This window comes from Anser anser (assembly GCF_964211835.1).
Source record: "Anser anser genome assembly, chromosome: 2".
NCBI lineage: Eukaryota > Metazoa > Chordata > Aves > Anseriformes > Anatidae > Anser > Anser anser.
Genome location: NC_139721.1, coordinates 1125835 through 1151734, shown reverse-complemented (window position 1 = coordinate 1151734; position 25900 = coordinate 1125835). Strand labels below are relative to the sequence as shown.

Below are 25900 nucleotides of genomic sequence, written 5' to 3'. Positions count from 1 at the left end.
GCTGGGAAGAAGGCAGTGAGGAGATGAGAGCCTCCGTACGGTCATTTCTATTTCTGTGTCCTGCCACACTTGGATCTTTAACTCAAGTTCTTTGTATCTTTTGATTTCCTGCATCAAATGGATTGCTGCATTAAGACTTCATTATCTTCCCCAGCCAAAAATACTCCAAGTGTCTCAACAGCTCGGCTATGAAAGGCAGCATTCAGTCTTCACGAGAACAGACTTCCAAGGGAAGAAAGTAGTGCAGAGCTTTGGCTAGAAGCAACATCAGGGGAGCTTTGTTTTAACCTTCCTCCCCCACCGATATCGATTGGGATCTACAACCAAGGCAGCAAGGAGAGCCCGGCACGTAACGAGCTCTACTTTGTCTGTCCATTCAAGTTTTATTCATTTTGCCTTTGCGACGGTGCAGTCACTGTCGGTTAGCTCTGATGGCTTTTCTAAAGCAGCAGAGATATTTAACCTTCAAAAAACTCCCTTCACTTTACTGCCCTTTATTTTCCCCCTCCTCGTTCATCCTTGCAAACCCGTTAGTCAAGGCTGGAAAAAAAGCAATCCATTGGACAGAGTTGGGCACCACTTCCGAGTGTTCATTCAATACACACACGTTGCTCAACACCGCCCTCAAAATTTACCCTCCAAGTTCAGCCTGCATCGATCACTGAATGCTAGCGCTGGATTTATTGCTTTCTCAAAATCTCACCTTCAGCTTTGAATGCAAATAAAATGTTTCCAGGCAAGCGTTTACCTACAATACAAACTCCCATTCATCAAGAAAGATCAGGAACATCTGTGTCCAGGAATATCCTCGGACTCTTTCTGTTCTCCAGCATGGCCAGCCTTTCTCTTTGGCATCTTCCATTAAGGCACAGCTTACTTCTCCCTGAGCTGTTTAGGAGGAACCACACCACCGCTTCCCAGCACAAAGTTCTCCCTTTGATTTTTTTGGTTCGATGAAGTAGACTGAACAGCAAGAGCTATGAGATCCTCAAACACCAACTGTATCATTAAGAGCAGCTCAGAGGAAAGAGCCAGCAAAGGGCCAGGAATACAGCCAGTTTTAGCAAAATATCCTCTGCGAGGCAAAGCAGAGAGGAGGAACCCTGGGCATTGCACCCTTGGGAAACGGAGCTGGCCACTGGAGTTGGAGTTCAACTTCAGTTGGAGTTGGAGTTCACGCTTCAGCTACTCACTGAAGCTGCTCCATCCTTAGATGGCTGCATACACCAGATGCAGAAGGCAAGACGTGGAATACTTTGTTTTTCAATAATTTTCCCCTGCACCACTCCTGTTCACCCTTCCAATTTTAACAGCACTTCCACTGAGGTATACACCGTTCTTGCTCCAGTCATTTCTGCTGTATATCCTGCTGATGCAAAACGGGGGATTACACACCTACATTTCTGTTACTGCCTCCAATATTTGCCACTACTCCGAGAGACTCTTGCTGACACAGTTTCTCCAGTCCAGTCTAGATCCTGCCACTTGCAGCAAATCTCCAGGGTAGCAATTCTTCAACTCATGCATTTCTGCACTGTCTAAGCAAATATCTTGGAGGCATTCCTAATTGCATGACTTTCCAGGACAAGAATGGCTAAAAAAAGAAAGAGATGTTAATTCTCCCTGCTGTAAATGCTCCCTGAATTAAGTTTTGCTGAAATACCTTCGCATTCTCTCTTTCCACCATTGTACCCAAATGACTTCTCGCAGAGAGTCACTGAAGAGGTAAAGGCAAAGAGGTTAAACCCAAACGCCATTTCGGAACCCAGCAGTCACCTAGGAACCGATGTGCTGCCCATGTCCTCGTTGCAACCCCTCTGAACTTTGCCGTGCTTGCTGAGCCTGCACTCCACTTCGCTCCTCATCACTATCAAAAAGCCCCTGCGTTCCCCTCGCTGCACACCAGGCTGATGCGTAGCCTGGAGCATCCTCGCCCTCCTTCACATCCATTTTTCTTCTTGCTAGTTTATGTCCCTCTGCATTAACACCGCAGCCGTGCTGGTTCTCCCCCCACATCCCTATATCTTCCTGACGCGCCGCCTTGTCCCTACACCTTACTGCCCATGCGCATGCGATGGCCTCAGCCCCTTATTGCTCATCCCTTTATCTTCTAATAGCTGACCCCTGTTCTTTGACAGACCTCTGCAGTTTTTGTAGCCCCCTTGGACATTTGTGCCTTTCTATTCCCAGCCTAAGTGCCTCCTAGGGACATATTAGAAAGAAAACACGACTGCGTGACCCTGAAGTCGACAGGTCACTCAGCAAGGACGTGGATTGAGTCAAAACAGGCTTAAAGTTCCACGTAGCCCTATGTTCTTTAAGCTAACACCCACTAAGTTAAAAGGTGATATCAGAAAGCTAGCTCCAACAAAGTGGCTTGCCTTAAAGTTTACTCCGGACAGATGTCCTTACTGTTCTGTAATCCAGGGAGCGCGGATTTTAAATGACTGCCATTGATCACTGCAGTTAATTGGATCCTGTCGGACAGCAGCCAACTCCTCGCCTTCCTGGCGAGAGGGCTTGCTTCATGACATGGCTGGGATACTTCTGAGCACCAACCACTGTGCAAATAGATGCTTTGAGTGTTATGGGCCAAGTCACCTCGTCTGTAACTTCATCGCAGCCGCTAGCTGGTGCCCAGGGGATGGGGATGGGGACAGGGAAGGGGATGGGGAAAGGGAAGGGGAAGCTTCCTGCCTCCTGCAGGGAGCCATGCCTCTGCCTCCCACAAAGGCAACCCCTTGAAAGCAGTGACGGCCAGCCTTCGCATAGCTCCAGGACAAAGATCTTCCAAGAGCCTGTAGTCGCAGAAGAGCATGGCAATTATATTTCAGCAAACTGTAGGATTAAGATATCACTTAGGGAATGGGAGAATAAAGGATACTTAGCGATATTTAAGACCCAGATACTTAAACCATTAGGAGATATTCACCTCAAAGGCATTTAAGTTCATGTGCTCCCAACACAGTTGAGATGTGCACTAGAGGTTTTCTAAGGGGACACTAGGATCTCCAGAAATGCCAGCCTGTCCTTTACACCACCCTGCCAGAGTCCTGTCCCCACCAAGCTCTGCCACCACCCACCACACCCTTTGCAGCTACGTAAAGTCGTGGACCCAGAGCTGTGGTGCTACGCAATCAACTCCCAGAACCACAGAAGATGAAGACAAGGCAGGAGACGGGGTACTAGGCCAGTAACCTGCTCCAACCCTGCACAAACGACCCTATTTCAGCTCCTCTCCCTCCTGAATTCACCCCAGGACGATGCAGTTCCATGCCAGTCCGGGTTCCCCGATGAAGCCATTCCACAGCGGTCCCTCATACCTACCGACCCAGCAAGAGGTGTAAGAATCCACACCGAGCACACATAGCAGCTGACACTATCCAGAAACCACTTTATTCCCCCATTTTAGGGGATAGGAAACGAGTTCCTTCCTCCAGGGCTGGTGGATGGCCTTGAGGGTACCAAAGAGCACCAAAGAGCAGGTGCTGTTTCAAGGCCTCCACGATGCAATTTTGCAACAGCGCAAATCCCACCTGGGGGGGCTGGTTTTTAGGGTTTAGACCTGGTTAGGGGATGGTTTTAAGGGCTAGTTTTTAGGGTTTTAGCCACAACACACTGGAACTGGAGCAAGCTGTATGCCATAGCCATAAAAACACGCTGGAGGAGCACGCTAAAGCACCTGGGAGAGATTCATTTCAGTCCAGGTATTTCAACGTGGTATTAATACCTCTCTCAGCAATTTCAATCAACAGATTACCAGACAGCTTCTAGCCTTACCGGTCTCTGGCTAAAAGTCATTTGATCCCTATTTGTAAAACAATCAGCACAGACTGAGCTAGAACATACTCCAATTATTCTAAATGTCAGGGCCAAATCTTCGAGATGAAGGCAGCCAAGGAGCCTTCGGGAGAAATCCCGCTCCTGTAGCGAGAGCTGCAGGTCAGCACTCAAAGCCGAACTTGGGAGTTGACTTCAGTTGTCAATACACCGAAGAATCACAGAAAAAAAAATATTCTAGAGCTAAGACAGCATTTTGTTAAAAAAAGCTGCTGCTGCTAGGCAAGATCCCAATAGCCGAGCAAAACTGAGTTGAATGACTGGTGATGAGATGAAAGCAGTTACGTGACAAACGCTTTCCTGCCCTGTGGATGCTATAGCTGAAGGCCTTCAGAATCTCGGAGTGGCCAAGGCTGGGGGGTCCTCCAGGTCCCCCCCACCCCATCAGGGCCATGTACAGCAGGGTGCCCAGCCCCCAAAGAGGAGCCCCCAGCCCCTGGTCCCGGTGCCAGGGCTCCGGCACCCGCCTGGACCAGCAGCGCTGCCTGGGGGCCAGGGGGAGCCTCCCGGGCTCCAGGCTGGGCCCGCGGCCTCCGCTGCTGGCCCCGGGCCCCCCTGAGCAGAGCCCGGCCCCGGCCTCTCGCACCTCCCTGCAGGGCCGCAGGGACGTGGGGGAGCTCCCCCGGAGCCTCCTCCTCTCCAGGCCGAGCAGCCCCAGCTCTCGCAGCCTCTCCTCACGGCAGGGGGGCTCCAGGCCCTGCCGCCCCTCAAGGCCCTGCGCTGGGCTCTCCCCAGTACGCCCAGGTCCCACCGGTACTGGGGGCCCAGTGCTCCCCAGCGCTGAGCACAGGGGCAGGATGCCTCCATAGTCCCACTGGCGATGCTTTGCTCCACACAGCCAAGACCACCCCCGGCCTTCCTAGGGGCAGGGCCCCAGCGTTGGCTCATGGTCACCTCAGTGTCCAGCCTTGGGTGGGATCTGAAAACCTGCATATAAACCTAAGGTTCATACGTTTTCTACAATAGCCCAAAATGCACTAGGAAAAGAGAAAGCCAGCCTTCATATCACAGTTACGCCAGTGGAGAGGGACACACGAGTCACTGATTTACACTTGATTTACATCAAGATGCAGATGTAAGGCTTGCAGCCGTCCCCGCTAGCCTCTGCTTGCCCCTTTTGCCAGCTCACAAGTTCTCCAGAACGAAGCCAGCTCCAGGACATCTGTTCACAGTGCTTGCATATTCAATTCACTGCTCTAGCCTCAATTTTCCTCATTTGGGTACGTTCCATCTTTCATTTCCCTGAAAGGGAACAAAGAAGGGAATTCAAGTTTCAGCAGCGGGTCTGAAGCAGGGAGGGAGTGCTCTTAAACGAAACCCATTCAGCTTTGAAACTAGCCGGTAGCTTCTAACCCCAGGGTGCCAAAATGAGACGGTTTTGTTTCAAGGTTTGACTGCACAGGGAGCTAAGCATCGTGTTTGCAGTGCTATCCACCAGTGCAAAGCAAGCATGGCTCCGTTCTGCCGGTTTGCCTTATCAACACCGACTAGTAGGGTGCTTTGAAGCACGCGGTTATACGGTGAGACACAAGACTTCTCTGTAGTGGCTGAGCAGACTTGCTTTAGACGGAGGCATTCTGCAGAACCACACCCCAAAGAGATTGCTTGCTCCCTAGTTAAAAGCCTTATAGATATTTGCACACCACAGGGAGAAAATTTATACAGTGTTATCTGCAAGCGTGTTTTTAGCTACATTATCCATGTGCTCTAAGTGCAGATGGAGAGACATATGCCAGGAGTATCCAGAAGTATATGTTCAGAATTTTTCTATTTTCCCTGTTGCTAAAAGAACAGGCACCTTGATCCCAGTGGCCACAGAGCCCCTCCGCTTGCTTCCAAGGCACTTTGATTCGCCGAAGAAACGCGCTCGAGGAACAAAAGCGCCTGGAGCGCTGCATGAGCTGGTGGAAAGCTCATCCATATGCAGGCAAGAAACAAGCCTGTTTACGAGAGCACCAAGCCCCAACCGGAGAGCCACTGCCCACAGACGCCAGCCACGCTTCCTGTCGTGCTCCGGAGCATTGCTTCCGACCATCCTTGACTCACTCCTGGAGCAGCTCGGGGCAGATCCCGGTTAGCAGGCAGGGATGCTTGGAAGCATGCCTGCCAACACCAGCTGCGTGAAACGGGGCAGCCACGGCAGGGCTGATACAACCCGCGGCTCACAGACCTGGAGCAGAGGCTGCCGACGTTGAGGAGCAGCAGACAAGAGAGGGCTTTGCTGCCCAACCTGTTCCTCCTGCACACCGAGCTCGGTTTCTGCCCGGGGTTTGTATTAGTCTCTGGTTGGGGCATCGTCTTCCCAGGAGACAACCTGGTGGGGGTGGAGATGACGAAACAAGCCCTGGTTTCCCTGGGTTCCTCCTATGGTCTTATCCCCATCAGACCTCCCCAGTTTGCACTCTGCTGGAGGTAACGAACAGTCAGCCCTGTTCCTGGGACTGAATTTTCACCCTCCACTACAGGAACGTCCTTTTGGACATCGAGACAACTCAAGTGGAGCTGCTCTTGCTTGGAGCCTCAGCTTGGAGCCCAGCCCACGGTGGTGACAAGGAGCAGCGCGGCACGTCGGCTCTGGAAGCAGAAGCGATGCAGAGGTGCAGGGACTTGCCACCAAGCCCTTCGTTTTTAAGAAGCTACAGCTATCGAGCTGTTGAATTACAGCAATCGAGTTGCTGAATCTCTACAATGAACAGATTTTGACGAGGGCAGGCACTGCACCTCCTCAACCCAGGAGGCTTTGAAACCCTGCTCGCTACCCTCGGAGCACGCTCCTACAGGCCCTATTCCTGCTTCTGCTTGCGACAACCCCCCCGTCCACACGCCTCCCTCCCCGCTGAAGGAGAAAAGTGCATTGTTTAGGCGAGCTCGAGTTTGACAGAAAAATAATTACTGCAGAGGCACTTGTCAGGGTTTGAAGTTCTTGGCACATTTCTTACCTTGAACAAAAACCTAGAGAGCTTCCTGCTAAAAAAAAAAAAAAAAGTCTAAAACAGAAAACATACAAAGTCGTTCTCTGAAGCGATGGTTTTTAAATTTTTTTCTATGAGGGCATGGGTATTTTCTGAACACCCCTCCACCCTCCTTTCCCACATCTGACCCACAGCACCAAACAGCGCGGATTGCTCAAGGTGACGCTGAGGAGACGTTAGCAATGCAGAACCAGGAGGGGAAGAGAAAGGGCTTCTAAATGAAAGCGGTGTTGATGTATTCATTTGCAATTTCCCCTTACAGCTTTACAGCAGTGCTGTTGGGAGCTTTGACAGATTCAACAGCATCTCTTGAAAGCGGCGCAGAAGGTGAAAGCGGGGATCTGAAAGCTCTCTGCAGCGTCGGGGGGTAACGCGAGTCTTTTCCAACCGAGGTGCATAGGAAGCTCTTGGTTCTCTCTCCACTTTTGCTACCCTGTGGCTCAATTTCACCAAGCCACACTCCATCTGGATCAGGCCCAGCACTGGTACGCACATCGCCCACCCAGGGGACCCCAAATTAGTGTGAGCACCCACCCCAGCAAGGACCCAGACCTCGGAGCTTCCCAAATCCAGCAGCTCAGCACCTTGCCACCAGCTCTCGTTCAACCCCAGCACTACGATTTTCATGCTGGGGGTACACTGCTCTCGTTTCCCAGAGCAGGAGCTAGGCTGGGGGGTCAAATGGTTGAAGAGAAGGGATTTTAGGAAGCATAGAGGCAGAGGAAGCGCTGCCCTTCAGAACAAGCACCGGGATACATTGCTGTGAAGGAGAAAGGCAAAAAGGAACCAGGAACCAGGGAAAGGTTTCAAAGCACTCAGACCTCGGCCTCCATCCTGCCTCAGAAAGCAAAATCGCGCTGAGTGCGCGCTCCTTTGGTCTTCAGCTTCCAGGAACCCCTGGGAGAGGGCTCCCAGCAGCACGGGGCAGCTCCTGCAGCCTGGGGACCCTCTCACTGTCCCCCCACGCTCCCTTTTTGCGCAGCCGGGGCCGCGGGCAGCCCGCATCTCCTGCATCAGCCTCCAGTGAGGGCTGAAACACGACCCCAGCTCACAAACCCCAAGCAGCGAGTAGCAGAGGTCACGCTCAGTCGAGCGGATGCAAAGCAAGGAACCAGAGCCCAGCAGCCCGGGCAAAAAGCCCCCTCCAGCTTCACCCAGACCCCGCTGCTTTTTGGGAAGCCGAGGAAAACCACACGCGTTGCCCAGAGCCTGCTGCTCTGGGCAGAGACGCACGCGCCCAGTGTGCGTGCACGCACATCCCTCAACTAACAGTGATTTTCTGCCTGGTGCTTTCTCTAATTCTTCCCAAATGTTCCTGACCACACTCAGCGCTGCCAGAGTCAGAGGCGTTTGCGTTTGGTTTTGCTTCCTTTTTTTTTTTTTTTTAATTAAGCCCATAGCAACTGCAGTGCACCAACCGCATGGAGAAGGCTCCGCGGTTCCTCCAGTCCCCGGCGGGGAGAGGACAGGGATTCACAGATGCTCACATTAGATTAGGGGCAAAGCAGCTTACGAAGCAGAACTCAACAGCACCTAGACGTCCACCTTCACAGCGGCAACAGGACTCAGAAAGCGCTGAAGTGACAGCTTAATTACTAATAAAACTGATGATACATCCGTACATCCACCAGAGCCTTGCATGCGCGCGCTTGGTGGCTGCTCGGCCGGCTTGGGATGCGCTCCTCGCCATGAGTAATTTAACAGATGGACGCCAAAAAAAACCCAGCACGCCGAGAGGAAGCGAGATGGGCTGTTCAAGAAGCAGCATCTTCCCTTTCAAGTCCACGTTGGCATCCGAGCGCGCTGCCAAGGACAGCGCGGTGCTGATCCGGAGACCACAAGCCATTTGTAGCCTCCGAAGGATTTAGGCTTTGGGAGACTGTTTGTCTAAAGATCCCAGACAAACCACGGGTTGACTCCGGTAACCTGAATTCCCCCGCTTCCCGAACGCACCGCGTTGTCTGTCCATCCTCCTCCATAATGGAAACTGCCACGCTGCAGTCAATAAGCGATTGCACTTCTCTGCCTAATGCAATGATCCCTCCCAGCCGCGTGCGAAGTGCTCTGAGGCTTGCAAGGAGTGCTACAGGGAGATCAATAAAATCATAATACTATAGCTCCAATCCGCCGAGTAAGTAACATTTCTAGATGGCAAAAAGCTTGGATTTCCAAACACGTCGCCCGTGGAAGTCATTTACATTCAAGCGGAGCGCAGGGCAGAGAGGGAGATCAATAAAAACGCAACGAGGCAGACAGAGGAATGCCATCACCTCGGGACGAGGCAGGCCAGGAACCGCGCGCAGCTGACAAGAGCACAAATGGACCAGCCGGGCTCGCTTTCCACGGGGGCAGCGCCACGCGGATTGCACCGCTCTGCCCCTCAGCACCGTGCTGCACGCCCCGGTGGTGAAGGGGACGATGACTGCACAGCCAGGACCCGTCACAGCCCTGAGCCGAGCTCCCAGGCCCCAGCATCGCTGCTCTGCACCGCCTCGGACACATCCTGGTCTCCTCCCTTCCCATCTGTAGAATGGGCGCAGCATGTAAGTGTTTGTACGCTTACTACTCATACTTTGGTGCAGAACATCCCCACCCTCAGCACTACGACAAGGTCAGAAACACTGAGCTGTGGTATGCAGTACTCCGCTTTTATCCCACGCTTGATGAGGTTTTTACTATTAATTGACAGCCCCCAGCCCTACACGCAGTGCTGACAGAAGACCAGAGCCACCTGCGAGCCGCCTTGAGGGCAGGCGCCAAGTGATGCGAGGCTGCCCAAACATCAGCGAGCCCGCCCAAATATCAGCGAGCCCCCAGCACCCTTCCCTCCACACCACTCATGTCCTGATGCCGATGACCCCCCGATTCCCGGCTGTCACCCCCCCGTAAAGGCTTTCTTCCCAGCCAAACCGCGTTGGAAAGCCAGCACTGGTGAGCAGACTCGAACATTAACCAGAAGTCAAACAGCTCAGCTCCCCACCAGCAGCATAACTCCCAATCAACGCTCGATCCAGGAACAAAACCTTCCAGGATCGCGGCGCCTGTAAAATACAATAAGCAAAGCCTTCTCCCTCTGACAGTCCATTTCAGGCCTCATTTGCTCCAAGTTTTATGAGATGTTAATCAACAATCAGAAAATTCCACATCTTTCACTGCAGGAATAGTGGTTTCTGCTCTCTAAATCACGCTGCTGGGTTACTACGCGGCACGTTAATGAGCCCGCTCGGCCCGTTTGCATCTCCTTCACGTTTATTATTTAAAAATACTTTAACTTTTTTTTTCCTCCCCCCATTTGCAAGAGCAGAGACGAGGCTATCCCGTTGCCTGCCAACCAGACCAAATCGGAGCGATGCACTTGGCTCCCTAAGAACCAGGTGTCCAAGAAGAGTGCCTCTTATAGGGCTGCTTGTGGGAACGCTTAAGGGGCAGGAGCAGTCAAGGAGGAAAACAAGCACCATCACCAGACCCTGTAAGGCCGGGGAAGCAGCGAGGGATGCACAATCACAGAATATCCTGAGCTGGAAGGGACCCGCAAGGATCATCGGGTCCAACTCCTGGCCCACACAGATCTACCCAAAAATTCAGACCGTATGACTGTGTGTCTCTGCTTTGCCCATGTCCTTGTCTGTGAGGTGACCCTCCCATCAAGTAGCAGACCTATGTTTTCTCTGCTCCTCCTTTTTCCATTCACATATTTCAAAAAGGCCTTTTGATTGTCTCCCACAGACCTGGCCAGCTTCAGTTCTTAATTGGGCTTTGGCCACATGAATTTTCTCCCTACAAAGGCGAACAGCATCCCTGTAGTCCTTCCACACTGCCTGACCCTGCTTCCAGCAGCCATACACTTTCTTTTTATGCCTAACCTCCAGAAAAAGATCCCTGGACAGCCAAGCCAGCCTTCTGCCCCACCTTGACTTCTGGTATTTGGGAATTGCCTGATCCTGTGCTTTTAGGAGGCAGTGCTCAAAGACTGACCAGCACCGATGGGTGCCTACATAAGTGGTTTCCCAGGGGACCCTACTACCGAGTTCCCTGAGCAGCCTGAAGCCTGCTCTCCCCATATCCAGGTTTTCCTCCTGTCACTGAAAATTTTAAACTCAACCGCTTCATGGTCATTATGACCAAGACAGCTGCCAAATAAATTCTAGCCTACAGCACCCGCTGCTCCCAGGAGGTCTCCCAAAGGGACCCCGACCCTGCTCAGCTTCCGAGATCAGACGAGACCGGGCATAGCCAGAGTGGCACGGCCGTAGGCAACCTGAGCAGCACGGCACCTCCCCTTTACCAGCACAATGCGGTTCCTTCACTGCTAGCCAGGAACTGGTAAAGTGAGAAAACCAGCTTTGGGGGTTTGGGAGCGCTTGGAGGAATGACAACCAACTCAAAGGGCACGGCGCTGATGCTATCTTGCAAACGCTCCGCTTCTTCCCCTCGGCACCTGGAGCACATTTATCCCTCGCTTGCTTCTTGGCAGCTGGAATTAAAAATAGCCAGCCTGGATTAGTTGCGAAGGGGAAGAAGAAAAAGTATTACAGCAGAAATGTTTCTGAGGAGACGCAGAGGAAGAAGAGGAAAGGTCTAGGCTCAATGCGTTATCTAGAGCATGTAAGGAAATAATCACTGAAGCAAAAATGCAGGAGGGAAGAGCATGGCTGCTGGAGACGGGAACAAGAAATTACTTTTAAAAAACACACTGCAGGGAAGGGGGCATTGTAATGATCTCACTCAGCAGCCAAAACGAAGCTCTCGCTGATATTTATTGTCTGGGGCAAACCCCTTCACATGAGCCTGCCATAAAAACGCGTGGGTTGGGCGCTGCTGTACAGCGACGGTGGCTATGGTCAAGCCTAAAACCCCTGCACCCGATGATTTCTCCTCCACCTGCGGAGCCAGGCCCCTCTGCCATGCTCCCAGGGAATTCACAGCCCTGTTTCATGCGGAAATTTTCCTCCTGGAAGCAGCCCAGTCGCTGGAGCCCTCTGTTGTACTTAGTGGTTTCGCCTCGGTTTGTGGGTTCTCAGTCAGAGGTTGTCGGGTGGTTTTCTTCTGCTTTTTTAAAATCATGTATATTCACAAGTTACTAGAGGTGAACTTCTGAAACTTTCATCTTCCAGAAGAGGAACAACACACCGCAAGCCTTTGGTCTTCATACCACGAGCAGGCAGAACGCCAGAACGGTTTGAGCGCGGAGCCTTGCCCCGACCGGTCTTGCACAAGAAACCGGAGATACCCACCCCCGAGACACGATGTCTGCTATCGACACGGCCGTTTACCTACAAACCCACCCAGAAAAACCTGCCCTGGACCTTCACCTTGACCAGCCTACACGCGGACGGACAAATCAGAGCGGACTGACCCACGACAGACAACGGCCAACCCAACTCAACAGGACCAGGCGAAGCCACAGCGGGACGCCGCTGGGGCAGGGATTTCGGAAGCTGCTCCCGGAGCGCTACCTAAAGGAATTACTTCGTGGGGAGGTTGCCCACATCAACACGCTGCTATGGCTCGAGACTCCAACTCCATGAACATTGGGCAACCAACAGCCCTGGCGTGGTGGCAGGAACTGGTGGTGTGCTGGACTTGGCCAAGACCAAAGTGGTCACCTTCAGATCCAGGTCCCGAACTGTGGCTTCACCAAAGCCTCCAGGATAGTTCCTCGTAAACACGAGGTGAGACGACTCCTTCCCAGGAGCTCCACCTGGCTCGCAGAAGCGTTTTAGAAGACCAGGGTCATCGTTAGAGGAGCTACACGATGCACCAGGCCTCCTCCACCCGGCAGACAGTCCAAGCTGAACTATGTTATCAAACAAGGCCATGCCATTCCTCTAGGCAGGTGGGTTTCTCAGCAAAGTTCAGTCCATCAGGAGTGCCCCGCGCAGCCTGGATCTCCCTTATCCTGCCGGGATCGGCTTCAGGATTTTGGAGACTCGGAGTCCCCGTCGAGGGCTGCGTCGTAGATACGGCAACCGCCGGCAATAACGCAGCTTTCATCTGATGAAAGCCACAGCTCTAAAGATAGCGTCGTGCAGACAGGTTGCTGGGACCGTCCCAGATTTCGCCACCCTTTAATATTAAAGAGGGAGAAGAGCAGCTCTGCAGACAAGCAAGCCGACCTACCACGAGCTGCACCGCGCTCCCCAGGTGCGTGCAGGGCTGTTCCAGAGTGATTTGGGTTGGAAGAGACCTTGAAGGCCAACCAGTGCCACCCCTTGCCACGGGCAGGGATGCCACCCACCTGCCCTAAGCCCCGTCCAGCCTGGCCTTTGATGGCACGAATCCCTGCCCCACGGTGATGGTGCCCTCACCACTCAGTCATAACCTGCAGTGACAGCCCTGAAACGCCTGACACAGCCTGGGAAGAACAAGGCAGCAGGGATATACTTCTAAATCAGAATAAAAAGCCAGCCTTTTTATTTTTATCAACACAACCCGTATCACTCACTGCTTTTACGGTGCCAGGCTTGTTAGCGCGCACAAACACATCTTGATTCGTTAAAGCTGGCCGAAATCGCACCCAGCACCGCTGTTACGTTCAGCACCTGCCCAGTGCTCGCCATAAAAACCACTTCACGGCTGCAACCAGCGCGGAAAAGCAGCTCCTGCCCCAGCAACGGCACGAGAAGCAGACACAAAAACCCCCAAACCAACCCCAAACCAGCCACCGACCCCACGCCGACCGCCGCAGGCATCGGGAAGACCCTGGGCGAAACGGGGCATGGTTTTTGCAGCCTCCACTGCTCCGAGCTGCTGCTTCCAAGAGACCGGGGCACTTCTGCTTCTCTTATTAGGAGTTAATGACCTAATTTAAGGCAGGTACCGCGTTCCCAGGAATTAGTTGCAAGCTCCTCAAACCCAGTTAGTAACAAATCATGGGAACTCGGCTGCGAGAGCCCCTTGAGTGCCTCGGTATCGCAATATTAATGTCACCAGGACGGCGACTTCGCTCCCTCCCCTCTTCCCAAGCCGCCAGGCTCGCTGTCTCGCTCGCAGCCTCCTTTGAACAACCCCTTTGAACCCATCCCCGGCTCCTTTGGAAGAGCGCGACGGGCAGACATCTGGCTCGCAGGCAGCCGAGCCCTCGGCTCGTCCCGATCGGCGGCGAGGGAAAGGCAGCAGGCAGAGATTTCGGAGGGACGTGCCCCATCGGCACCGGAGGAAAGGGACTGCACGAGAGATCAAGGGCCACTCGAGTCCCGTGGGCATACCTCAAGTCGCTGGGGTTAGCACTAAGGAGGGATTTAGACCCGAAAGCTGCTCCTCCACGTACCGCAGACGGATACGGATTTTAGGGTCCAGGACACCCCGAGGGCACGCGAGGCGGCCGGGCTCCCCGTTGACCGGAGGAAGGTAACACCACCGGGCGACGGCGAGGAGACGCGCGGCTCCTGGCTTACGAAACGAGCACAGAAAGCAGCGGCGGCGTGGAAGAAGAGGCGGCAGCAGCAGCGGCGAGAGGCATCTGCCAGGCAGCACGGTGCGGCCAGAGCCAACACCCCACGTCCCCGGCACCGCGACGGAGCCGCGAGGCTGCTGGATCCCCCCGAGCACACCAAATCCGCCCCCCACCCCCGAGCACCAGATCACCCCCGAGCACCGCATGAAGGTTTCCAGCGAGGTGCAAGCGCGCCGGTCCAAGGATCGGGCTGCGCATCGCCGCGCGGCCGCAGAGGGATCGGGGATCGGCACGGCCACACCTCGCTCGCTACTGGCCCAGGCGCACCCTGCCCAAGCCACCTGCTGCTTCTGGGGGGTCTCCGGGCTCACAAAAAAGCTCCCTGATTTCGTTATTTTATATATATTTATTATTTTAATGTCATTTCCCTCCCCCCCCCCCCCTTTTAAGCCCACCCAGCTGCATGTGCCAGGTGAAGTGCCGGCGCGCGGCAGCTGCGGGTTTCTCCGTAGAGGTCACCCAAGGGTTGATTAAGCCGCTATCGCAAAGGAAATAAAAAGATATAATAATAATATATATATATATGAAAAAAAAATGATAAAAAAAAAATCCTGCAGCTTTCGCAGCCCAGGAAACGCAGGGCTGGGGAAGCAGCAGAGCAGCGCAGAGAAGGGAGGGGAGGGGGGAATTAAAAAAAAAAAATAAATAAAAAACCCGCGATCCGTCGCGCACGAGAAAATAAATACCGCCCGCCCTGGCTCGGCCATTTCTGAGCCCCCCCCCCCCACCCCCGCCCCCGATCCCCCCCTGCCCCGATGCAGCCCCCTCGGCTCGGCCCCGCATTCACGGCCCCCCCCGGCCCCCCGTGCGGGCACCCCTCGCCGTGCCACACCTCGCACCGCCGCAAAAATCCTCCTCCAGCTGCAGCCCGCGGGGAGCGGGGTGGGGATGCGGCCCCCCCCCATAACATCCTCCCCCCCCCCAAAAAACAGCAAGGGGGGGGATCCAGCCTCCCCTCCCCCATAACCCCTATAGGGAGATGGGGGGGGTAATCCCATCCCATAGCCCCTATAGGGTGATATGGGGTGGGATCCAACCCCCCCCCCCCATAATTAAAGGGGGGTGGGAATCCAGCCCCCCCCCCGTAGGGAATAAAGGTGTGGGGGGGTAAGGACCCAGCCCCCCAGATTAGGAGCAGGGTGGGGGGGATCCAGCCCGCCCCCCCCCCCCCCCCCATGACCTCTATGGGGAGGGGAGATGCAGACCCCCCCCCCCCCTTAACCCCATATGGAGGGGAGGTGAATTCACCCACCTCCCCCCAAAAAACACCAATATGGAGCAGGGAGGGGGGATCCAACCCCCTACAGGTCGGGGGGGAGGGGGGGGGACATAGCCCCCATATAGGGCATGGAAAGGGGGGGGGATCCAGCCCCCCATCACCCTCCCAATAAGCAGGGTGGGGTCAGAATCCGCTTCCCCCCCCCATTTTGCCAACGCCCCCCCCGGAAATCAGGGTGGGGTTGGGAGCCCCCCTCCCAACCCCATGGACCCAAAAAGGGCGGGGGGGGCAGGGCTGGAATGCACCCCCCCCCATGAACCCCAAAAAGATGGGGGGCAGGGCTGGGGCGCCCCCCCCAATGCACCCAAAAAGGGGGGGGCTACCAACCAAACTCTCACTGTACCCCCCCCAAGAACAGACAGAGCCCCCCCCCCAATAAAATGGTGCCCCCTGCATGCATCCAGACGCCCCCCCCCCAAAAAAGGGGGTTCAACCATCCACCCCCAAATGGGGGGGTGCAAAAAGCCCCTCAAAAGCCCCCCCCCCCCCCAATATCCCTATGGTGGATATATATGGGGGGGGGGGAATAAAGGGGGGTTCAGACCCCTCCTCGGGGACGCCTTGGGGGGATCTGGGCCCCTTTTATCAGCCCCCCCAGACCCCAAACGCCCCCCCCCAGCCCTCATCCCCCCCCCCCACTTCCAAAGCCCCCCCCCCCCCATTTCCAAAGCCCCCCCCCCTCCCATCGCGATGCCGGCTCTCACCTCTCCGCCATGTTCCCGGCGGCCCTACCGCCCGGCGGCGGCCCCGGCCCCGCTCCCGGTGCAGGCTCCCATGGCCGGGCCTTGCCCCCGCACCCCCTCTTCTCCCCCCCAACCCCCCCCCTCCCCAAAATCCCGGCCCACCCCCCCCCACGCGCGGGAGCGCGCGCGCGCGGACCCCGCTCCCCCCGCAGCCGCCGCCGCCGCCGCCTCCGCCCGACTGAGGCCGGCGCTCGCGCCGCGGCCCCGCCGCGTCCCCCCGTCACCAGCGACAACGGCGGCGCGGCCAATAGGGAGCGGCGAGGGGGGCGGGGCCTGGCGCTCAAGCCACGCCCCCTTTTCTCGCCAGGCTCCGCCTCCAGCCGCGCCTTCCTCCTCCCCCCCCTTAATTGAGGGGGGCCGCGGGGGGTGCTGGGAGTTGTAGTCCGCGCGCGGGGTGGGCGGGATGGGGTGCAGGGAGAGTCACGTGGAAGCGGGTTTTTGGGGGGGGGGGGGGGGGGGGGGTCGCCCAATTCTGACCCCGCACCGGGGGCCCTGCCCCCAGCCTGCCCCCAGCCCCCCCTCAGCCTGGCCTTGGGTACCCCCGGCTCCCGTGGGCGGCCTCTGCGCAACAAATTCCTTACGTCTGACCCAAATCTGCCCTCTTTTAGCTCAAATACTGCCCGCACGCACACAGGCACAGTGCATACGTGAGCACATACGTACACTTGGCTTACGCACTGTGCACTCGTACATACATGTGCACATGCAACACACGTGCACTTACACATGTGCGCTTACACACACACACACTGTACAGATACACGCTGCACGCAGCACATGTACACACACATACACATACGTGCACACCGCATATAACCCATAGGGCTATATACACATTGCATGCAGTGCACACACATGCACATGCATGCATGCCGCATATAAGTGTGCATATACACACGTCTAGGGCTATATACACGTTGCAGGCAGTGCGTACACACGCACATATGCGCACATTGCACATACATACCCATAGGACACTGTATACGGTGCACACACACGCATCTATGCGTACACCACGTGTAAGTGTGCACGTACACACCAATAGGTCTATATACTTGTTGCACACAGTGCACACACATTCACAGTGCACATATGTGTGCACATTGCGCCCATAGGACTATATCCACGTCTCACAGAGTGTACACACTGCACCTATGTGCGCATTGCACATGCGTGTTCACGTGCACACCCATAGGACTATATACATGTTGCACATGTCTGCAGAGTTTGCACACCACATATACCTGTATATATACCCGTGCACAAGCACAGTGTGCACCGTTGCACATATATGCACTGCCCAGTGCACACACAAGCCACACGCACACACACGCACATGTGCCGTCGTGCACACAAAAGCACAAAGCCGGGGCCCCACAGCACCCTGTGCCCCATGTCCCCTGGGATTTGTGCATCACAGGGCCCCCCCGTGCCCCACAGCCTCCCCCAGGGCCAGTGCCCCCCTGACCCCACAGCCCCTGTCGACCTACACCCACCTCTGTGGTGGGGGGCAGCTTGGGGCAGCTTTTGCCCCATGCCAAAACACTCCAGGATTAATAAAAGAAATGCTGAGTTTGGAGAAGCAGCTCGTTTCTTTCAGTTTTTCAGCAGCGGATGGTACCAAACCACCCACAAAAATGACATTTCCCGCCTGAATCTAAATCCTGACTTGCGAATTTGAAGGAATTTGGCCAAAAGTCACTGCCAGGTGTCTCTGGAGGTTGGTGTCCGTGTCGGTGTCCCCAGCGTAGGGGTGCTCCAACAAACCAGTGCCTCACCTACTGCTCCCTGCCGTGGCCGTGACTGCTCGATGTCACTCAAGCTTTCTGGAAAGACCCAAGAACGCCGCGTTTGGCCCCAACCCTGATTTCTCCTCCTTGGAGGTGTGAGTGGTGCAAGTCACAGCTACACTGTCCAAGGGAACAGCAACTTTTTGGAGGTTTTCTGCTGTGAAGGCGGGCGTGATGGGAGCTCTTTCCCTGTGAGGGATGTTTCCCTGTCCTGGGGCGTCCCCTGTGCTGGTGAGGGACGGGCAACATGAAGATGTCAAATAGGACCGGGCCTAGTATTGACCCCTGGGGACTCCAACCAGATTTTGTGCCACTGGCCTCCCCCCCCCGGGCCCAGCCCTTCAGCCAGTTTTCAGTCCACCTCGTGGCCTCCTCGTCCTCATCCGTGAGGATGTTTTGGGCACAGTGTCCAAAGCCTTGCTGAAGTCCACAAAGACAATACCACCGCTCTCCACTCTGTCAGGCTGGGGATTTCATGGCAGAAGCTTACCAGGTTGCTTTACAGAAGCTTATCACAGAATTGTAGGGGTTGGAAGGGACCTCCAGAGACCATCGGGTCCAACCCCCCTGCCAAAGCAGGTTCCTTAGAGCAGGCTGCCCAGGTAGGCGTCCAGACGGGCCTTGAATATCTCCAGAGAAGGAGACTCCACAACCTCCCTGGGCAGCCTGTCCCAGCGCTCCGTCACCCTCACCGTGAAGAAGTTCTTTCTCATGTTGGTGAGGAACTTCCTGGGCTCCATTTTGTGGCCATTGCCCCTTGTCCTGTCCCCACAGAGCACTGAAAAGAGGTTGGCCATATCCCTCTGTCTCCCACACCTCAGGTTTTTGTAAACATTGCTAAGATCCCCCCTCAGTCTTCTCTTCTCCAGGCTGAACAGACCCAGGTCTCTCAGCCTTTCCTCACAGGGAAGATGCTCCATGCCCCGTATCATCTTTGTGGCCCTCCGCTGGACTCTCTCCAGGAGATCTCTGTCTTTTTTGTACCGGGGAGCCCAGAACTGGACACAGCACTCCAGGTGAGGCCTGACCAGGGCAGAGTAGAGGGGCAGGATCACCCCAGCAGCACGCTGGTCCCCAACAAGTCCTCCCCACGTCACCTCCTGCACGTCCTGCCCATCGTGGGAACATTCAGGATGTCTGCGCGGGATTTAGCACCCAGGGGTGCTCCCTGTTCCCCCCAGTACTCCTTCCTGAAGGTATCACCCCTGGCTTGCAGCTCCACCACCAGCATTTGGGCATCATGGAGGGGTCCAGGCACCAAAGCGCCCACGCAAAGAGAAGAAAATTGAAGACCAGAAGGATTTAGGGTCATTCCTTCCACTTAGGGTCATTCCTCCCATTTAGGGTCATTCCTCCCACTTAGGGTCATTTCTCCCATTCTTGGGCCACAAAGTCGACCAGGACCTTTGTCTCCAACCTTCTGGAGATGAGGGTGGAAAGCAGCCCCCTGACACCACCCCGAACCCGGGGATGGCAGAGCAGAACCCGGCAGGGGCAGGGTTGCCCCCTCCTTCCCTCGCTGCTGCGGCCGTGCATTAACTGCAGCATGTGAACAGCCCCCAGGAGAACCGCATCGATCGGGGACCCAGTGACGTGAAGGCACATGTCCCCAGTTAACCCAGCCGCTCGTCCCAGTGCAGGCTAGTCTGTGCCACTGTGCTCTGCAGGGGACAGGGGACATGTCCCCATCCAGGGGTGACCCCAGCTCCAGGATGCCACGGTGCCTGCCATGTCCTGGTGCCTGGGGTTGTTCCTCTATTTTTCCTGGCTGAACCCCACGAGATTCCCATCAGCCCATTTCTCCAGCCTGTCCAGGTCCCTCTGGATGGCAGCACGGCCCCGTGGTGTATCAGCCATTCCGCACAGTTTGGGGTCACCTGCAACCTTGCTGAGGGTATGCTCTGCCCCGTCATCCGGATCATTAAAGAAGATGTTGACCTGGGCCAGCCTGCAGCTGAGGTTTTCTGCACCCTGCCCACCAGCGCCGCTGTGCCTCCAGAAAGCCAGATCTGCAGTGCTGGAGCAGAATCAAAGCCCTGTGCCATACCTCTCTGGGTCTGCTCACATAGTGGGATTTTTCTCTAAAAAGCAAGATTCGGGTCCTATCTTGTAACCTTCTGGGTTTTGATCATAGCAGAGTCATTCATCCATGCTTACAACTTTTTATCCATCTGTATTTTGCAGACTGAAACCAGGACATTTAGTGGCTCCGGATGCTGGAGCTTTGCAGCGAACAGCAAGTGCCTGGGGACACGGTCACAGTGAGAGACATGTGTCACTTGCACGTTTTAACCCAACGGAAATGTGAATATCTGGACACAGTTTGAATAGTGAAATCTGTGCTGAATTTTAAAGCTTTCCTGTAATTACTTAAGTAACGTGCTTTCAGTCCCTGCAGTGTCACTTAAGCACGATCAAACACACTTCAGGTGCCCAGGGAACGACGGTTCTTAGAATTCTACTTACAAAAAAACCTTGTTCATTTTTCCATAAAAAAGTTGTATCACAGAGCAAGAACAGATGCATCCGTGCATCCCTGGGGCTTGCAGGTAGAGCTCTGAACAGCACGAGGCACAGCAGGCAAGCAGCCTGGCTGAGGATACTGAAATGTGATGGAGAAGGGGAGCATGGAGCTGTCGGGTAAAGCACCCAGCGTGCTGGTGGCATGGAGACACGGCCCAGGATGTGCCCAGGAGGGGTGGGAGGGAGGGGAAGGCTGCAGGCATGTACCGTATCTGAGCGATTGGGCCACACGAGGAGAGAAGATGGGGCTTGGAGTCCTGCTGACGCTCCCAGTGCTGTGCTCAGGCAACGGGCTTCGTGCAGAGGGACCTCTGGAGGAACATCTGGAGCTGAAGCATCACTTGGGGTGGCCAAAGCAGTGGGTCCTGTGGGACAGGCATCAATCTACCTGCTGGTTGCCTGCAGATCCTCCAGCGATGTCCTGCTCCAGGAGGCTTGGAGACCCAAAGGAGTTTTTCATGGGCTCCTTTGAGGCAGACCCCCACCATGCCTCTGTACCCCCTTGGGCCCCTTGTAATGCGAGGGAAATGTCTACACTTTTTAGCCATGCCCACTGCACAGAGCACTGGCGATGGGTTAAGAAGATCAGAGTCCAGAGGCAGCTCTGATGCTGCCTTTCCACCCACTCTTGAGCTAAGACCCCATTCCTGCGGCGTTTCCAGAGCAAACAGCAGAGAATAAACTTGCGAGCTCGTGCTTTTAATTTGAGGATAGCTCACAAGGATGCCGACAGCCCTGAGGTGCCCTTGTAAATCACACAAATGTGCCCTAGCTTTGTGAAGAGTGGCTGGCATGTGTTATAGATGATCATGTTTTGTTCTTTGCTTAAGATGCCTTCACGGGGGAAACTCTGAATCTTTAATGAAGAAGGGATTGAATGTGGCTTGCCCGATCCCTGCGGTGTGTGGTTGACCAGGTCCCACAGGTATGTGGCTTGCTGGATCCCACTGGCAAGCAGCTTGCACAAACCATAGCGAAGGGTGGCCAAGCTCAGGCAGTGGGCACCTGCCAGCTCCTGGTATCCATGCTGCACGGTCCTGGCACCAAGCATGGACCCAGGGAGGTGGCTGCCCCCATGGAGCTGCAATGCCCTGCACCACCCCCTTGCTGGGGAGAAGGGTAGTCCTCAGTCCCGGGCTGCTCCTTTGAATTTCCAAGGAGAACATACCTGAGCAGGGAAAGGCTTTGCCTTCTCTTCTGTTTTCCTCCTGAGAGAGCAGGGAGACAGCACCTGGAGGAGCAGGGCTGGGAAGGCTCAGACGTGCCCAGCTGCCCGTGACAATGCCAGCAGCTGGCTGGGAGCCATGCAGCCACGTGCCCATGACGATGCCAGGCTTGTTTTGCAGTGGTTTGCTTGCTTTGCACAGCAGGGCTGCATGCAGGATGCAACTGGGGTACCTGAATGATGTCCCAGAGAACCCTGCCTCCCGCCAGTGCCCAGGCCATCGGTCACGGTCACTGACATGGGCAGGAGGCATGGAAATGAGTGCCGGAGCCCCAGCTCCCTGCAAGCTGCAGCACTCCCAGGCTCACTGCTCCAGCCCTGGGGCTGGCATTTGGCTGGGGTTCCCTTCTCCCTGCGCGGTGCTTTCCGGGAACCTTGAAGAAAATTGTTCTGTCTTTTAAACCTTGTGATGAATGCAGGATGCCAGCATCCCAGGCCCATGAATACCTGCTGTCCCTGTTGCCACGGAAACAGAAGACTATTATGTTTTAATATTTTTAAGCTATATAAAGACTTGAAACATCTCTCAACCCCCCAATGATTAAACAAGAGAAGCAATGAAAAAAATAAATGCACCCTTCCATCAAGGTACATTTCCAAAAGCCACAGCAGTGTCAACTCCCTCTTGCCAGCCCCAGCCTCCCCGCTCCACCCCAGTTAAATTTATCCACATTTGTCACATGTGGTGTCAAAATGTTCTGCAGGCACTGGGAGAGGGAGGCTCTGGGATCAGCCAGAGGCTGCAGGGACATGCAGATGGGGGCATGTTGTTGAAGGCAAGCACAGAGACAGTTTTCTCCATGTCTAACCCATCCCATGGGATGGCTGCTTCCAGCTGAGGAGGGTTCAGAAGGAGCCAAATGGTGCCCACCAACCCTGTCAGAGCTAAATGCAGCCCAGTGGGGTCTGTTCACGTCTGTGTGTCCCTTTATACATCTCCTGGCTTTATCTTGGTGGGCTTCACCTCTTCTGGCCCTGGCTTGCTAACACCAACCTCATATCAAGGGAGGGATGCTAACTCTGCCCATGGAGGGATGAGGGAGAGAGGCTGTGGAGGTCCAGGGTGTCCTGCCATTCACGTGGTCCACCCAGGAGCTTCAAAACACCACACTGATATCACAGATGTGCCCCTCGCATCATGCCCAGGAGGGTAACAGGCTGTGGAGAAAACAGAACAACGCCCAATGCCCAATAACTGTTGCAGCCACGGTTGCGGTCCCTGGAACTGGCACGCAAGTTACAGCAAGTGGTGCCCGGCCTGAAGAGCAGCGCTACCTCTGCATCGTGTTTGAGAGAGGGGGACTGCAAAAGACCGAAACCAAGGTGGGGTACTCAGCAGATATGTCTTCAAACCCAGTGTCTAAAGGATTTTAAGAGCAAGTGCCAGGTCCTGCACCTGGGAAGGGGCAACCCTAGCTATATGTACAGACTGGGTGACGAGACGGTGGAGGGCAGCCCCTTAGAGAGGGATCTGGGGGTTGTGGTTGACAGCAAGCTGAACATGAGCCAGCAGTGTGCCCTGGCAGCCAGAAGAATGAACCGTACCCTGGGGTGCATCAAGCACAACATTTCTAGTCGGTCAACGGAAGGCATTGTCCCTCTCTACTCTGCGCCGGTGCGGCCTCACCTCGAGTACTGTGTGCAGTTCTGGGCACCACGGTACAAAAAGGACATGAAACTGTTGGAGAGTGTCCAGAGAAGGGCTACTAAGATGGTGAAGGGCCTAGAGGGGAAGATGTATGAGGAGCGGCTGAGGTCACTTGGCCTGTTCAGCCTGGAAAAGAGGAGGCTGAGGGGAGAGCTCATCGCAGGCTACAGCTTCCTCATGAGGGGGAGTGGAGGGGCAGGTGCCGATCTATTCTCTTTAGTGACTGGCGATAGGACCCGTGGGAACGGTGTCAAGCTGAGGCAGGGGAGGTTCAGACTGGATATCAGGAAAAGGTTTTTCACCGAGAGGTTGTGCACTGGAACAGGCTCCCCAGGGACGTAGTCACAACACCAAGACTGTCGGAGTTTAAGAAGGGTTTGGGCTGTGCTCTTTGTAATATGGTCTGAATCTTTGGGCAGACCTGTGTGGTGCCAGGAGTTGGACGTGATGATCCTTGTTGGTCCCTTCGAATTCAGGATATTCTATGATTCTAAAAAATACAGGCCTCACTAGAGACCCCAGAGGAACACCACTCCTCCCTGGTCTCCACCTGAGCACCGAGCTGTTGACCACAACTCTTGGTATGTGACCATGCAGGCAATTCATTATAATCTGAGTAGTCCATCATGTCTTTCCATTTTAGTGACAAGGATCTATGTAAGAGCGTTGTCCAAACACTTCTTGAACATCAACAGGCTTGGGCCCTGATGGCCACTTGAGCCCTGCTTTTTGTTCTTTTTGTTGGGTGAAGTTGGAAGAGCATTGGGAGAAGAAAGGAAGAGGAGGCATCTGAGGATGTGGGATACAGGCTGATTTTATTGAGGAAAATATGAAAAAGAGGGAGCGTCAAGTGGAAGGTGCACATTCGGAGGTGCCTGGAGGGCGACCACCAGCCTATGTCCCTTGCGTAGAGCAGATTTTCCCAGAGCCCCAAGGTCTCGCTACCGTGTGGTGGGAGCAGCCCCAGAAGGTCTCTGGAGAGATTGTGCTAGTGAGCAAGGCATTGCAGCAGAGAGTAGCGGCCGTAGAAGGTGGTGCTATGGACAGGAGAAAGAGGAAGAAAGAAGGAGGCATGTTGGCCTTGTGTCCTGACAGCATGGGCTGGCCCCTTCCTTGCTTGCTTGCTTTGTTGTGCCATGGAATGATGAGCCGTGGCTGGCGAGCCCGGGTGCCATGAAAAGCGCAGAGGTGCATCCTCAGTGCGAGAGCTGTGTTGCACGGTGTTGGAGGCTTCTGTCAGGGGTGTTGGCGTGGGTTCTTAGCAGGGGTAGCAGGCTCTTCTGCCAGAGAAGCAGCCCAGGCCTCCAAGGCCAAAGCCTCCAAGGCCAAAGCCTCCAAAGCCTCCAGAGGAGATGGGCACTCCCTGGGCGCTGAGGTTGCTGCCCACGGCAGCTGATGCGGAGGATCCAACGGCGGTGTTCTGGGGGAAGGAGCTGAGGATGGGTCCTGGCAGGGTGACCAGCACGGCGGGAGGCTGGATGGCGACGTGGGAGTCCTCGCACTGTCTGACACAGGGCTCGTTGCAGCTGTTAGCCAGCGGGGTGGGTCCGCAGGGGCGGCAGATGTCGTAGCAGGACATGTCTGTGGTGCGGAGGGTCCCTGGAAGAGAGGGTGTTGGGAAGGTGGAGGGTGTTGGGAAGTCGGAGGGTGTTGGGGGCGTGAGGAGCGGTGCTGGGGGAAGCCAAGGGAGTGGGGAGGCCTGGGGTTGTGGGGAGCATGGCAGTGGGGAGGCGGAAGGGCTGCTGAGGCTGGGGGCAGAGGGCATATGGAGAGAGAGGCCAGGTGGGGCGGGTAAAGGAGAGGAGCAGGGTTCAGGCTCACCTTGTTGGGCGCAGGGGAGAAGGCGTCGGGAGGAGTGTGTGAGTGTGAGAGGTGCAGGGCCGGCTTTTATGCTGGTCCTTGAGTGCCCGCGGGGCGAGAGAGCCTTTGCACATGACAGCATTTGGCGTGAGCTGCTCTTGCATGGCAAGGCCTGGCAAGTAATGAGGTGGGGTGTGGTGTCCTTCCCACAACTCAACCTTTTCATTTCCTCCTGTTGGGGACATGGTGTTGGGTCCTGACGGTACCTTCAAAGTGAGAGTATTAGAGGCTGGAGCATTTCTGTGAAAGGTGCATGGCAGGGCAGGTAGATGATGTGGCCAAAGGCTGGCTGAGGTGTGGTGTCATGAGTGAGGTCTTTGCATGGCATTTATGTGGTGTGGCCCAGCCACACTGGGCTTTGTGGCTGTGAGGAAATCATTGCAGTGGAGCGTATCGGGCATAGAAGAGGGTGCTATGAAAAGAAGGAATGAAAGATGAGTAGGTCCTACACTGGCCATGTTTCCTGACACCGTAGGCTTCCTTGCCTTTCCTCCAAAGCCGAAGCCACCAGAAAAGTCAAGCCTTGACGCTCTGCTTGATGGGATGTTTTGGGCTGGGTGGGGA

The 25900-nt window shown here is 55.2% G+C and overlaps 2 protein-coding genes across 2 annotated transcripts in view; both read right to left on the bottom strand.

Annotated features, from left to right (window-relative positions):
- ARHGAP39 (Rho GTPase activating protein 39) overlaps window positions 1–16355 on the bottom strand; it is a 99440-nt gene extending 83085 nt beyond the window's left edge. Inside the window, exon 1 of the mRNA XM_083822231.1 lies at window positions 16252–16355. Coding sequence (XP_083678357.1) covers window positions 16252–16262 — 11 coding nt within the window. The 5' untranslated portion in view covers window positions 16263–16355. The remainder of the gene's footprint in view (window positions 1–16251) is intronic.
- An 8379-nt stretch (window positions 16356–24734) lies between these two features.
- Window positions 24735–25055, bottom strand: LOC310895576 (feather keratin 1-like; the record flags this gene model as incomplete). The annotated part of the gene is made up of 1 exon (XM_083827044.1): window positions 24735–25055. The coding sequence occupies one exon, from the start codon at window positions 25053–25055 to the stop codon at window positions 24735–24737; it is 321 nt and encodes a 106-aa protein (XP_083683170.1).
- Window positions 25056–25900: the final 845 nt, after the last annotated feature.